General features: G+C 46.5%; 1 protein-coding gene across 1 annotated transcript in view; it reads left to right on the top strand.

The window, feature by feature from the left end:
- Positions 1-15567, top strand: part of ACAP3 (ArfGAP with coiled-coil, ankyrin repeat and PH domains 3) — a 143464-nt gene that overhangs the window by 78565 nt on the left and 49332 nt on the right. The window contains exons 5-6 of the mRNA XM_061600839.1: positions 10598-10656; positions 13704-13887. Of these exons, the coding sequence (XP_061456823.1) occupies positions 10598-10656; positions 13704-13887 (243 nt within the window). The remainder of the gene's footprint in view (positions 1-10597; positions 10657-13703; positions 13888-15567) is intronic.

Raw genomic sequence — 15567 nt, 5'->3', positions numbered from 1 at the left:
ATATATATCCCACTCTTCCTCCCAAAGGGGTCCAGGGTGGCAAACATAGCAAAGCAAGTTAACAGCAACAAAGAATTCTAAAAACAGTCAAAACCCTTCTAAAACACAGTTACAATTTAAAAACATTCTTCCATCCGGTGATCTCCAGGTTGCCAGGAACCGTCTCCTTCAGCCGTCAAATGCCTGGGTAAACAGGAATGTTTTCAAATTCCTCCTTGGAAAGTCGATGGAGCGATGGAGACATACACACCTGACTGAGAAGGGAATTCTACAAATGAGGAAGAATAATAATAGGTTGTATTCTATGTTAGTCCAACTCAGAGTAAACCCATTGGAATTATTGGGCATGCCTAACATAGGTCCATTAACTCCATGGATCTACTCTGAATAGGACTTGCTTGACTACAATCCATATTTTTAGCACTATTATTATTAAGTTGTATCTAATGCTCAACTTACTCAGAGTAGACCCATTGGAATTAATGGACATGGCTAACTTAAGTCTATTAATTTCAGTGAGTCTAGTCTGGGTAGGACTTAGTTGGATACAACCCAATAATAATTTCATTAATCTTCCTCATACATGTCTCAAGGCGATGTTCAAAAGCCAAAATAATTAATATTAAAATATGGGAAGTGGTATAGGTCAGTTGGTGTTAGATAGCTCTGCCTAGGGTGTAGGTGCAGAGGCAATACTCCAGCTCAGTGGTTCCCAAACTTTTCCCCCCCACAGACCACTTGAAAATTGTTAGGGTCTTTAAAAAAATAAATGTAAATGTACTGCCTTCAAGTCGATTCCGAATAGGGCTTTCATGAGGCTGAGAGGCAGTGACTGGCCCAAGGTCACCCAGGGAGCTTCATGGCTGTGTGGGGATTCGAACCCGGGTCTCCCAGGTCGTAGTCCAACTGTGATGTGCTGTACTAGATGCTGTATTTCTTCTGTTTTTTGTAGTCTATGGCATTACTATTTATATTCGAAATGGAAATACAATAGAAGTAATAAAAACACAATTAAAAATCAGTATGAATATTTAATGTGGATATGCCGTGGACCACCTGAATGAAGCTTTGTGGGCCATGGACCACAGTTTGGTTTCGCTAAAACAGGAGCAACCTGAGAACAGGATGCGGGACTAGATGGAACATTGGCCTGATCCAGCAGGCTCTTCATGTGTTCATATACCTGAAAGATATTCTTATCCCTTATATACCTAGTCGATCATCGTGCTGTACAGGCGAGGGCCTCCTGCAGATACCATCTTATCAGGTGGTCCCTTCCGTACGACATAGGAAGAGGACCTTCAGTGTAGTGGCACCTACCCTTTAGAATTCCCCCCCATCTCTGTTATCTTTTTGGTGCCTCCTGAAGACCTTCTTTCAACAAGCCTTTTAAGTAGAGGCCTTATCCCAGTCTGTATCTGTGTTGGAATTGCATTTTAAGGGAGGAGTCCAACTGCTGGGCAACCGGCGGAGGGGGGCTGGAAGAGGAGGAGCTGATAGCAAGCTCTGGGATCCGCCTCCTGCTTGGGAGCCGCCGGCCAGGCTGAATGCCGGCTCCGTTGGGAGCTGTGTGCATGAGCAGGCCAGAAAGCGCCAGCTCCGGGCAACAGGCTTCCTGGGGTATAAGCACTCCCCATAGGCCTGAATGGGGTTTTAATTTTTTTTTTTACTCTGCCGGCCTTTGGGGAACACCCTTTTGGGGGGCCTTTTGCTGGGCCTCCATCTGCTGGGCTGGCCATCCTCAACAGACTCCTGGCAATGCTAAGATCATTATGGAATTATCTAGTTGACGAGGTGTGCCTGGCGCCAACACTGTTATGCTTTCGGCGCCAGGTCAAGACTTTCCTCTTCTCCCAGGCATTTTAGCATGTGTTTTTAAATTGCTTTTTAAAAATGTGTTTTTATATTTGTATATTTGTTGTTAATGTTTTTAATTGTTGTGAACCGCCCAGAGAGCTTCTGCTATGGGGCGGTATATAAATTCAATCAATCAATCAATCAATCAAATTATAATAGAAATACCTTTGAAAAGTTAAAAACAGCTCCCAAAAGAACAGAAGATGAATTTTTAAAAACAATACAGAATGGATCCCCATAGCAAAGACTAGTATTAACCCGACTGGCAAAAGCTTGTCGGAACAAAAATGTCTTCAATTGTTTTTAGAAAGTGCAGATAGTGATGCCTGTCGTTATCTCGACAGGAATGCTTATTCCACAGAACAGGGGCAGCCACACAGAAGGCCCTGCTGTGAATTACCGCAGAGCAAACTTCCGATCGCGTTGGAACTTGAAGCTGTGCTGCTTTAGAATGTCTTTAGAATTTTGGTCTGGGTGGGGTTTTGAGCTCTCCTTATTGTTCCAAGGTAAACACAGGAGTCAGACCATTGGTCCATCTAGCTCAGGATTGTCTACACTGACTGGCAGCGTGCTTTCCCCCTCCTTTGGCTGCCTGGCCGGAATGTATCATTAAACTCTAATAATGGCTTTTGAGTGCCTGGGTGGAGGATGGAGAGGGGTGTGTGTAGAAACTAGCCCACTGTACAAAGGTGAAATTGACACCCATTGCTCCATCCTCTTTGGCCTCTGACCTTCAGGTCTGAGGTTCCCAGTGCCTACCATTACAACCTAAAAAGGGTTTTACTTGGTGCTGAAAGGATGACAGAATGGGTGCCCGGCGAGCGTCTCTGGGGAGAGTGTTGTTCAGAGGCATTCTTGCATAGAGGAGCTCCCTTCAGCTCCCTTTGGGAGGTAGGGCCGGATTTTATTATCATCATCATCATCATCTGTGTGTCTGTGTGCAACATCTTAAGTGTTCCAATGCACAAGCGTCCCCGTTGTCATTTGCAACTTTTTGGAAGGAGCACAACCACGGTTTGCCATGAAAGCACCTCTTTCCGCCTTCCATGCAAGTAAAAGATAAATGAATTTGGTTTTGCCTGCCAGTCTCCTTCCCGAGGGCACGTGGTGCCGCGAGGGGCCTGCATTCTCGTGTGTGAAGAACCATCTCTGGGGAATGCATGCAGATTGACTCAAACAATTTCTTGCTGGGCTGCAAAACCTGGAGCTTCAGGAGTTGGGGGGGTATTTTTAGCGGCTTCTCTGCGGTTCTCTTTTTTCTCTTGAGGGGGGGAAGAGAGAGGCACGTTAGCACATTGGCTCCTCCCCCTGCCCCAGTGTGAAGGGCGTAGTGTTGTTGTAAGCAGCGCTCATTCCAGGCACGTGTCCAGCCAGGCATGTATTTCTTTGGAACAAGTTGAAATGGAGACAAGGACTCCTTGCAGAGTTCAGTTGGATGAGACGTGGCCTTTCAATGTAATCACAGGGATGTGCCTTCTCCGGGGGACAAAACGCAGCTCTTGCCCAACTACAGCCCCTTTTTGGTAAAGGAGAGATGAATCCCTTACTTTAGGGGAAAAAATAGACCCACTGCAAATGCCTTTAAGCTGGATTCCTGTATAGAGGAGGGGGTTGGACTAGATGGCCTTATAGGCCCCTTCCGACTCTACTTTTCTATGATTCTACCATTGGCGAAGAACTGTAGTTCAGCGGTAGAGCATCTGCTTTGCATGCAAAAGGTTCCAGCTTCAATCCCTGGCATCTCCAGGTAGGGTTGGGAGATGCTGTTGCCAGAAAACCTGGAGAGCTGCTGATTCGGTATAAGGCACTTTTCTATTTGTTCCTTCCTAAGAACGAATTCCTCCATCATCTCTTAAGAACCGCCTTTGTCAGCCCTGGTGCTCTCCAGATGTTCCTCGGAATACAGCTGATGGGAATTGACATCCGGAACATCTGGAGGGCTCCAGGTCGACAAAAGCTGCCCGAGAGGAATGGAAGATTCTGGATACGTCTGTCCTGCTTCAGAAATGAGGCCAGGTGCTTTGGAACTCCAAAATCCGAGGGAGAAATCCAGATGATGAGGATTTCAGCAGCATACCGACAAATAGCTGGAGTAGTCGCCGGACATGCTCTCAGCTCAAGCAATGGAAAGCTTCTGTCAGTTACGGATCAATAGGCTTTATTGTTACAGGCTCCTGCATTCAGGGCAATAAAGCAACGCGATGGCATTAGGGATTACATCAGCGCAGAAGTGTGTTTCCTCTGGGCCATTAAATGGCGCGCTGGAATTGCAGATTCCTTCCAGCCCACCCCACCCAGATCAGCTAATTCCCTCTTCATTGGTACTGATGCAAAAAGGTTATTCTTCCTAATGAAGCTGTTTCCTTAATTGGCAGGCTGGGGTCCTGGTCAGTAGAGGTCGACAAACACTTTTTGCCTCCTCATTTTTCCAGTGAAGGAGCCAATTAAGTCCTACCCATAGTAGGCACATTGAAATTTATGGACCGAAGTTAGTCATGTCTGTTGGTTTCAGTCGGTCTACTCTGAGTAGGCTTAATGTGGCACACCCTCTCCACATCTGTTTGCAGTTTGTTTTTTTAGTATCCAAGTCCTCGTGAAAATTCGTCAGCATTTTAGCGCAACTTTCCTTATTAGTGCTTTATACGCCTCCCGCTTGCAAAACATCAGGGCGATGTACAGCACCATAGAAGCATTTAAAAGCAATGCAATCATTGCAATGCTTTAGAATCCTTTCTCCTAATATGTAAACTTTTGTATGCCATTTTGCCTCATCGACACATTTTCGCAGGGCAGTTTTCCCTAAAATAGTGCCGTTTTGTTATTTTTGCTAAATGTATGCATTTCTATATCTGAACAGGGTGGTCCATGACAGATGCTCTTGGAGGTCGCTGGTTCATAGGGTCGCCATAAGTCGTAGTCAACTTGGAGGCACATAACAACAGCAATGCATTTCTATGCACTCTTGACCTATAGGCAATTCTCTACTTGGCTAGAGAACTGCATTGCAAACTTTGTAGAAATGCGAATTTCGAAGCATGACTGAATTTCGCTTCGTGCATTGTGAGTTAGGTAGCTTCACCTACAGATGTGAACGGAATCAAATTTCTCCTCCCTCCCTGCTGATTTTCCATCCCTGGCAGAAAGATTTGTGGGCTCATTTCTGGGCAAAACGAGGTGTGCTTAAAACTCCATTTGGAATCTCGGGGATTCCATTTGTGTTATCATCATCTCTCCTATTGCCATCACAGGGATTTGGCCTGTGAATTCACCGTTCTGATTCACAGGTTTGTTGCTAGCCACTTTTGGCCCTCTAGATGCTCCCATAAGCATTCATTCATTGGCGATCAGTCGTGGCCGAGTAAGATTGTCTTCCAAGATAAGGTCTTTAACGATGGGCCCATAAGTGACTGTGGAGGCCAATTCTGGATCCACACAGCCTCCCACAGTGAGGACATAGGTTTCCAGATGGAAGATGGTCACGATGAGGATTTGCTGGATATGACGTCCGCTTAGCTCGTTTGTCCCTTTCGCTTTGTACTCATGCTTCTTCAAAGTCCATAGCACCTTTGATAATGGCTGACCTCCAATTGGGACGTTCATGGGCCAAGGCTTCCCAGTTCTCGATGCTCATGTTACATTTTTTTAGATTAGCTTTGAGAACATCTTTAAACCTCTTTTGCTGTCCACCGATATTCCATTTTCCGCCCTTAAGTTGGGAGTAAAGTAGCTGGTTTGGAAGACGGTGATCAGGCATTCAAACAACATGGCCAGTCCAGCAAAGTTGATGCCAATAATCAGCATTTGGAAGGCCAAAGTTTCCCTATACCTGATCTAGGCCCTGCCTTAAGACCTCGGTGAATCCTGAGCCCACCTCTTCTGCACCAACTGTAATTTGCCTATAATCGGCCAGGGTGGGAAACCTCAAGACCAGACACCGACTGCGGCCCTCCATCACTCTCGGTCTGGCCCTTGGAACTCTCTCCAGGCCACACCCCTCACCAGTCTTGCTCCACTCCCTCCTTGAGTGTGTTTGCCTGACTGGATAATTCTTCCGATAACTCCTCTTGCTTGACTGGATGGAGGACAGAGAAGGGTGTGCGAGCTAGCCCACTGTCCAACGGCGAAATTTGCATCCATTGCTCCGCCTGCTTTTCCCTCTGGTCCCACCCACCACTGGCATGCGGCCCTCAGAAGGTTACGCAGAAGGGAATGTGGCCCTGACCTGCAGAAGGTTCTCCACCCCTGGCTGCAGGCCTTCAGGTTCGTGGCCTGGAATGCTGCTAGGCGTTTGCCATGAGAGTTTATTCCATTCTCTTTTTCAAATAGCAAAAGCTTAACTCAGCATGTGATTAATTCTGGCCTATTCCCAAGTGGGGTTCTTAAGGAAGAATTCTTTACGTGCCGAAACAGTCACAGATGCACAGTAGAATGTTCCAAAACTAGACAGGGCCAGCGAGAAGGATTTTGAAGTGTGTGTATGATATCCCAAATCCTTCGAAGAAAATTGTAATACCCACAGCCTTTAGTCATAAATCCCATGTGGGAATAGGTGCCTGAGTTCAAAGGAGTGAGAGGGAAAAGAAAAAAAGCATTGCCTGGCAGATTGGAAATATTTCCAGAGCTCTCTGGAGCAAAAGTTGATCTTTTGGATGAGCTGGCAGTATAGAAATATTTTTATAAATAGTCTCAAGTTACAGAGGTGTGATCACAAAGGTGGCTAATTTTTTATTTTGTGTGCCATATGTCATCCGTTTGCAAACAGGGATGGGGAGAAATTTGATTCCGTTCCCATTGAAAGCTGAACCTGCTTAATTCGTACTTTGCAAAACAGTACAAAAAGAGAATCTTTCCCAGCCCTAACTGGAGATGACAGGGTTTGCTCTGTTGTTAAGTTTTGTCCCTTCCCCACATAGGAAGCTGTCTTATACAGAGTCAGACCCCTTTGGTCTATCTAGCTCAGTATTGTCTACACTGGCTGGCAGCAGCTCTCCAGGTTTTCAGAACAGGAATCTCTCCCAGCCCTACTTGGCAATGCTGGGGATTGAATCTGGGACCTTCTGCATGCAAGGCAGATGCTCTACTGCTGAGCGACAGCCTGCTGTATTGCTCGTTGGTAAAGCAACCGCAGAAAGAGTGTCGACCCAACAGTCCCATTGAGATTGCTGTGTGCGTGTGGTGTGTCACACATGTCCACCGACAATGTAGAGAGAGGAAGACCTGAAAAGATGCAGCAAACGGTGTCTGCACAGGAATCTGTATGAAATTCAGAAATAACCATGGAACAGTGGGTGAAAAAATCTCTCTGTGCTTTGCTGAGAGATGCGCCCCTGGAATTTTGGCACCCCAGACTGTTGCTTGGGCTGGCTCTATGGTTGGGCGGGCCCATAGCCAAGAGGTTTATGGATTGACCTTCTCGTTGATCCCAGAGGAGAATCTCCATCCAAAGTGACCAGTGTTGAGTGAGTCACATCCTGGAATCTTGATGACTTCTTTGGGGCTGGGAGATGGGTGGGAAGAAGAGACAGACTTTCTGGAAACTTTTGTTTCATACAATCAATTCCAAGGTTGGTTTGGAAGCCAAGAAAATGACTGTGTAGTTAGAAATCAGACTTAAAAAAAAAAAAAACTGAGCTGAGCTCTTTTAAAAAAAATTAATCAATTTAATTTGTTTTCAAAAATTCAAACGGAGGAGCCCTCTGCAAATCCTCTCCATATGATCTTGGCTGCCAGTCAATTCAGTATTGAAGCTTACGAACGCAGAGCTGATTTGTTCAAGGGTTGTTTCTAAGAGCTTCATTTGGCCAACGCTGTTCAAAAGGCATGTTTCTGCCACGCATTATTTGCACCCCCCCAAATCTAGACTCAGTGCTTTGGAACCTAAATAATATAGTGTTGACTAGGGAGCAATTTGATTCAGTTTGCTTTTAAAGACGAACCTATCTAATGTGCTCTTTCTGAAACAATATGCAGACTGAAACTCAGCCATCCAGTTTTGCACTGTGGTTCTCCAGCCTCGTAAAGTGAAGAAGAATGCATATGCTGTGATACGTTGTCCATAACAACACACGTTTTAGTGAAAATAACTTAGCAGAGGGTATTATTTTAGGGGAAAGTGCAAACATGTGTGATCATACAAACGTGTGATTCGGAGAAATTAGCACTAAAATGCTAATGTATTTTCATGGGATTGTTTTCAAGAAATGCTTGCACATTGCCATTGTTAACATTATAATTTGGAATTGTCTAATGAAACTGAATGTTGGAAGCTTCAGGAAAGATAAAAGAATGTACGTCTTCACACAGTGCATAGCTTAACTCTGGATTTTGCTGTCACAGTGACGGCCACCAGCTTGGATGGCATCAGAAGAGGATTAGACAAAGTTATGGAGGAGGCTTTCAGTGGCTAGTAGCCACGATGGCTATGTTCTGCCTGCACTGTCAGAGGCAGCATGCCTCTGAATGCCAGTTGCTGGAAACCACAGGAGGGGAGAGTTGCCATTGCGTGTGTGTCCTGCTTGTGGGCTTCCCATTGGGGCATCTGGTTGGCCACTGTGAGAACAGGAGGCTGGACTAGATGGACTCTTCTTACCCACCCTCCACTCCTTGATGCTTCTTTTGGCTATTTTGTTAAATACTTTTAGCTGATGCTGACTGTGCTAATATTTCTGTGCAAATCCCTTTGTCAGGTTTGCCTGAAAAGTGGCATATAAATCTTAAATAAATAAATGATGTCAGTATGGGCCAGCCTTCATTTTTGTTATATATACTGCCAGTCGAGGTGAGTATGAGATGATGGCGCCCTCTGTCGGTAAAAATGTGGGATTCAAATGTCTGTAGGTAGATCCTTTAAAAAATAATCTCTCTTTTGAAATGGAAATGGACTGCCTTCAAGTCGATTCCAACTTATGGCGACCCTACAAATAGGGTTTTCATGGTAAGGGGTATTCAGAGGGGGTTTGCCATTGTCTTCCTCTGAGGCTGAGAGGCAGTGACTGGCCCCAGGTCCTCCAGTGAGCTTCGTGGCTGTGTGGGGATTCGAACCCTGGTCTCCCAGGTCGTAGTCCAACACCTTACCCACTACACCACACGTGTGTACAAAACAATGAGGACCCAAAACTTTTCCAGAAGACTGGGAGGGAGGGGGTGGTGGATGATCGTTGGGAGTGGGGGGCATTTGATATGTAGGTGGGGATTATATTACTTACAAAGGGTTGCAGCGAAGGCTAGTCCTACTCAGGCTGGGCCTATTGAAGTGAATAGACATGACAAACTTAGGTTCACTCATTTCAAGGAGTCTACAATGAGTAGGACTGCACTGAATCCATCCAGTGAAACAAATACCCTTGGCTCACTTAGGACTGCCAATTTTAATGGGTTTACTCTGAGTAAAACATAGTTGGCTAGGTAGGGGGAGAGAAATTCAACCGAGTTCTCACGTAAAGGCAAACTTGCCTAATTTGCACTTTCTAAAACAATGCAGGAACCCCAAACCGACTAATCCTTCTAAGTTGGCACTTTTGCAAGGCAGTTCTGCTGCTTGTTTATTATTTGTCACGCGTACACATGTTGTACAGGAGAAAAAAGAAGACAGACCTTGCACGGAGGCTTGCCGTCATAATAGACACAATACTGCATACTGTCGCCCACGGTGGAGGTAGAACATAGCCGTTGTGGTTAGTAGCCATTGATAGCCTTTCTCCTCCATGAATTGGTCTAACGCTCTTTTAAAGACATCCAAGTTATTGGCCTGCACTATCTCTAGTGGGAGCAAATCATCCAGCTTAATTTTGTGCTGTGTGAAGAAATCCTTCCTTTTGTCTGACCCAAACCTTTCAACCTTCAGCTTGGATCACCCCGAATTCTAGTATTTTGAGAGATGGAGGAAAAAGTTTCCTCCACTGTTACGAGAGAGGGAGAAAAGCATTTCTCTACCCGCTTTCTCCAACGCCATGCCTAACTTTATACGCTTCCATCGTGTCACCTCTGACTCGCCTTTTTTTTTAACCAAAAAGGAAGAGAAGCAGAATTATGCATCTCTAGTGGCGTGCTCTGAATGTTGCTTGCAGTTTGGTTGTTAGTGACTCTCAGGCAGAAGATCAGTCTATAAGGTTTTTTTTAATAAATCAGATAAGCTAATCTTTTATGTGTTTACTTCCACAAGAGGCAGTAATGGCCACCAACTTGCGTGGCTTCGATGTGTTCGGCCACTGTGAGAACAGGATGCTGGACTAGACGGGTCATTGAGCTGATCCAGCAGCAAATATCTCCTCCAGCATGCTCTGCCTGTGAGCTTCCAAAGTTATCTGGCTGACCACTGTCGGACACAGAACAGTGAGCTAGGTGGGCTTTAGTCTCAGTCGGCCAGGTAACTCATTTCTGTGCTTAAGATCGGTTGATGCTGTGTGGCTCTGTCCACTATTGCTGGGAATTACAAATGAGGAGAGTTGCTCTTGTGCCGACGTGGGCTTCCCATAGACATCTGGTTGACTATGAGAACAGGGCGCTGGACTAGACGGGCCTTCAGCCTGAACCAGCAGCCAGGCTCCTCTTCTGATGTTCTTAGATGTTGATTTATCCCAACAGCCCTGCTATTTGGGAACCATTTCTGGGGCAAGGCCCTACCAGAACACCAAGCTCAGCGGACCTCCGGTCTGACACTGCTTGGTAGCACTGAAGTTCTTTGATCGAGAAAGTCCTTCATCTCCTTTCACCTCTTTGTCTCCTCTCTCCTCTGCCGTAGATCCTCTTTGACCAAGCCCAGAGGGCTGTCCGGCAACAGTTGCACAATTTTGTGAAAGAGTGAGTATCCGGGATTTGGTTTTATTTTTGCCGGGATGGTGGTGGTTTGAATGTGTCATAGAGGATCCCAGAACATGCTGCTCATAGTAACTAACATGAGTGTTTAAAATCCTTATTCATCTGTTTATTTTTAAGAAGTAAAGCTGTATGGTCACCTTAACGTCCAAACAATGATTGTCAGCACAAATGTTCTTATTTTCGTCACTGGGAAAGGGACGTAGCTCAGTGGCAGGACATCTCCTTGCACGCAGAAGCCCCCAGTTCAATCCCCAGCATCTCCAGGTAAGGCTGAGAGAGACTCCCGGTGAGCTGCTGCCAATCAGTGCAGACAGTACTGGCCTGGATGGACCAGTGGCCTGAGTCCATAAAAAGCAGCTTCCTGTATTCCTAACGTTGGAGGGCATGCATCCCCTTCTTATCCTCTTAAAGGACAAGAAAAGAAAAACGCAGAGTGGTAAGCGGCGGTAACTCAGCCAAAGCTCTGCTCACGGCCGGAGTACGATTCCAATGGAAGGAGGAAGTTGAATCTCCGGTAAAGGGGGTCGAGGTCCACTCAGCCTTCCATCCATCCGTGGTCGGTAAAATGAGTACCCGGCATATGCTGGGGGGTAAAGAAAGGTCGGGGACAGAACTGGCAATCCCACCCCATATATACGGTCTGCCTTGTAAACGTCTTGTCACCCTAAGAGTCAGAAATGACTCGCACTACAAGTGCGGGGACACCTTTACCTTTATGGACGAGGAGGCGGCTTCGGACGCCGCGGAAGATACCGGTAGGTCAGGGAGACAGCCGTGTCCGTCAGCTAAGCCCTGTTGTGTTTCTGCGGGGACAAGTGGAGCCCAGCAGCACCTGCGGGTGCTTTGATGAAGTGGGCGGGAGTTGAGCAGTGAGGGGGACTGTTTATTTTATTTGATTGATTCCATAATCAATCAATCAATCAAATAAATAAATAAATCCTGGCCTTCCTCCCAGAAGGAGCCCAGGGCAACTTTCCTCTAAGGAGCTCAAGGTGCTGTGCAAACATGGTTCCCCTCTCCCCTGCTGATTTTATCCTCACAACAACCCTGTGAGGTAGGGTAGGCTGAGAGAGACCGTGACCGTCCCAAGGTCACCCAGCAAGCTTCATGGCTGTCAGGTAGGGCTTTGACGTACCTGGAGATACTAGGGTTTGAACCTGGGACCTTCTGCATGCTAACCACAGAGCTACAGCCCTTCCCTTAAGACATAAGAAGTTGGCTCATATAGTGCCAGACCACTGTTCTGTCTAGCTCAGTGCTGTCTACACTGACTGGCAGCAGCTCTCCAGGGTTTCAGTCTCTCCCAGCCCTACCTGGAGATGTCGGGGATTGAAACTGAGACCTTCTACATGCAAAGAAAGCAGATGCTCTGCCACTGAGCTATGGCCCCTTCTACCTGATGTTCTCCTGCATGACGTACTGCATGCTTATGTTGGTTTTGCCCTGCTGAGTTCGACGTGGGCAAAACTGAGGCTGAGGAGGAGGAAGCAGACAGCCAAGGCCACCTGCTGGACTGGTTTTAAGTAAGAAGGCAGGAGGGCTTGGAAGACCTTCTGCAAGCAAAGCAGATGCTCTACTACTCAGCTCTGGCCCTTGGGAAAGTCTGCTGGGTACGCTACCTTGAGATCTTTAGAGGAAGGGTGAAATAAACAAACAAACCCCTTGTAACTAATCATAATTCTCTGGGTTTGGAGACTCTCAACCTAAAATGATTTCCACAGATATAATCCCCCCCGAGCCGAATTCTTAATTTTCTGGCTGGGGAATGAGGCTGAGGTATATACATTGGGTTACGTGGCATCTAGATTATGGATATACAATTGCTGTCCTACAAAGTTATGAGAGCATCTGGTACCCAGCTGGCAAACGCCACCCCCCATGCCATTCACAATCCTCTTTGCACATCTGGAAGTAGGCTCACCCACAATATATTCACCTTAGCTAACTGTCTCCATGAGGACTAGAAACACAAAAATATTATTATTACTACAACTGTTTTTACTATCATTTTACTACTACTGCTACTACTACTACTATTACTATTTATTATTATGGTTTGAAATGCAGTATTAAATCGGTTAAAACAAATTGCAGTCTCAGGAACAGGGTGGGTCTTAAAAACATACTTCAACGTTATGGGGAAGGAGGTCCACAAAGAAAAATAATGGGAGCTGGATTCGGGAAAGGGGCACAGAGGGTTGTTTTGTTTTTTAGGGTACCCAACTTCTTCGCCACAAAATATTGACTGTTGGGGAAAAGTGAATGTCCTGCTTGAGCCTCTCATAAAATCCTGGAGGATGGTGTGTCTGTCTGTCAGGAACCTTGAACAGGAACACCCCCCCTTAGGAGGGGAGGATATGCCGCAACATTTTGTTGCGGGCCCCGCTTGTTCTGTGTGAAGCAGGGATGGAAAAGCTCTGTGCTGTAGCTGTTGTTGGACTCCAATTCCCATCACCCCCAGCCAGCTGTAGTCAGGGATGACGGCAGTTGCAGCCCAGCATTCATCTGAAGGGCCCCACAGGTCCCCCGTCCTTGATAAACCTTAAAAATTGTACACAAGATAAGCACAATGTCCGCTCCCAACAGCAGTCATCAGCAGTGATGGGGATGACACGAGAATGGGATGTCGCAAGAGGCAGCACCTTGGACAACTTTCAACGAGGATCAAACAAAATCATGGAGGAGAAGGCTACCAACGTCTGCTAGCCACAGCTGCTGTGTCCTCCCCCTGCTGATGGAGGCAGTATGCGTCTGATTACCAGTTGCTGGGGAATTGCAAGTAGGGAGAGTGCTATTGCACTCAGGTCCTGCTTGCGGTCTTCCCATTGGGGCATCCGGTTAGCCACTGTGAGAAAAAGATGTCGGACTAGGTGGGCCACTGGCCTGATCCAGCAGCCAGGCTCCGCTTGCGTTTTAGTTGTTTTGACACAGGAAATGGGGTTCCTCATTGTTTGCATTGTTGACGTTTTTAATACGTGCTCACCGGAAGCGATTCCTGAATGCAAGCAGATAAACGAATTGCCTTGCAGTGACGTCCGGAAATTCAAGGAGACCAAGAAGCAGTTTGACAAGGTGCGAGAAGACATGGAGATCGCCTTGGTCAAGAACGCCCAAGCCCCACGGCACAAACCCCACGAGGTTGAAGAGGCCACCGGCACTCTGACAATCACCCGGAAATGCTTCCGCCACTTAGCCCTCGACTATGTCTTACAGGTGAGACCTTACCGTAGCCAGCCAGGCAGCCGCTTCTGACCCCGGTTACAGCCGAAACTCTCCCTATGCCCAAATTGACATTTTCCAGAAAATAATTTCCCAACTGTGGGTTTTACCCAGTGTTAGTCCCACTTGGAGTCAGCCCATTGGGTTGTGTCCAATTACGTTCCACTCAACGTGGACCCGTTGAAACGCATGGGCCAAAGTTACTTGTGTCCATTGATTTCAGTGGATCTACTCTTGAGTTGAACTAACATTGCATTCAACCCATTGAAATGAATTGAGAGGACTAACATAGGTCCATTTATGTCAATGGGTCTTAGTTAGATACAACTCAGACTGCTTGCCCCTCTGGCCTGCTTTTGTGGGTCTTCAGGATCTCTGGAAGAGAAATGGATGGACCTGTGTTAGTATCTCCAAGCATTTCAATGGGTTTACTCTGTGTAAGATTAGCCTTGATTACACCCCTCTGCTTGTAGCATCCTGCGCACCTCATTGCCTCAGCTTGGCTTTTGCCAGGAATTTGCCTTGGCCGGACCGCTGCTTAATGGTCAAGACTTATCCTGTGCACCCTCCCTTGGGAATGTAGGATCGTTACCCCTTAAAAGCTACTTCCCGTCTGATTCCTCCTCCTTTAGGGCCTGACTGCAAGCCTCATATGTCTCTAGTAATGGCTTTGTTGTGCTACAAACAGATTCAGAGTTAATATTGATCCAAGCAGTTCCATTAGCCCACCCCCACATCCGTCTCTCCCCACGTCCGCCCTCTCGCTCCTCACCCTTTTAAAGAGGAACCATCTGCCGACACCTTCTGTCTCATCCCGGGACGGCTTATGCTGTCATATCCTGTTGATCTCCAGGAACGAGCGAACGGGAGGTTGGAGGGCTGATGAAAAGGAGATGAAGGGCAATGCGTAGGTCAGAATGCTCTGAGCTGGACTGGCCGTGATTACAACCCTAAGTCAGTCCCACTGCTGTGCGGATTTTAAAGGGGAAATCCTTAAAAATCTGCGCGGAAATACTTAAAAAAAAAAGTTTAAAAGTACTTCAACCGTGGCTTAGCGTGAACACACAAATGTGCCGGCTCCCCGGAGATGGGCTTACAGCTGCTCTGCTCTTCTCCTGTCCTATGGGGTAGAAGCTCCTTTCAGTTTGCATTTAAAGGCGACCTTACCAAACCTGCGCTTTCCGAAACAATACAGGAATCTAAACCCAGCCGTCCTTCGAGATTCACACTTCTTCAGATTTTTGCAGTGCAGCCCTCCAGCCAAGTCATGTGTATAAAAATGTATATTTACTGTAAACCGCCCAGAGAGCTTCGGCTATGGGGCGGTATACAAGTATAATAAATAAATAAATATATGAGGGTAAGCATGCATAAAAATGCATCCATTAGTGGAAAACCACACAAAAATGTGCTACATTAGGGGAAATCGCTCTGCAAAAAATGAGTCTGTTAGCAGAAAGTCCCGCTGAAATGCTGATGAATTTTCATGAGGATTTTTTTTTATTATTAGGAAAAAAATCACAAACTGTGATGTGGAGATGTAGAGAACTAAACTTAAGACTGCAAAGGTTTGCCCATCCCTAATGGTAACATAGCCCTTCCTTGCTACTTCTCCACAGCACCTGGTTTTTAGAGGTAGACTGCCACTGAACGTGGAGGATCCATTTAGTTATC

The sequence above is a fragment of the Rhineura floridana genome, chromosome 18 (assembly GCF_030035675.1).
Source record: "Rhineura floridana isolate rRhiFlo1 chromosome 18, rRhiFlo1.hap2, whole genome shotgun sequence".
Taxonomy (NCBI): Eukaryota; Metazoa; Chordata; class Lepidosauria; order Squamata; family Rhineuridae; genus Rhineura; species Rhineura floridana.
Note: the sequence above shows the minus strand (reverse complement) of the source record. Positions and strands in the feature narration are given on the sequence as shown.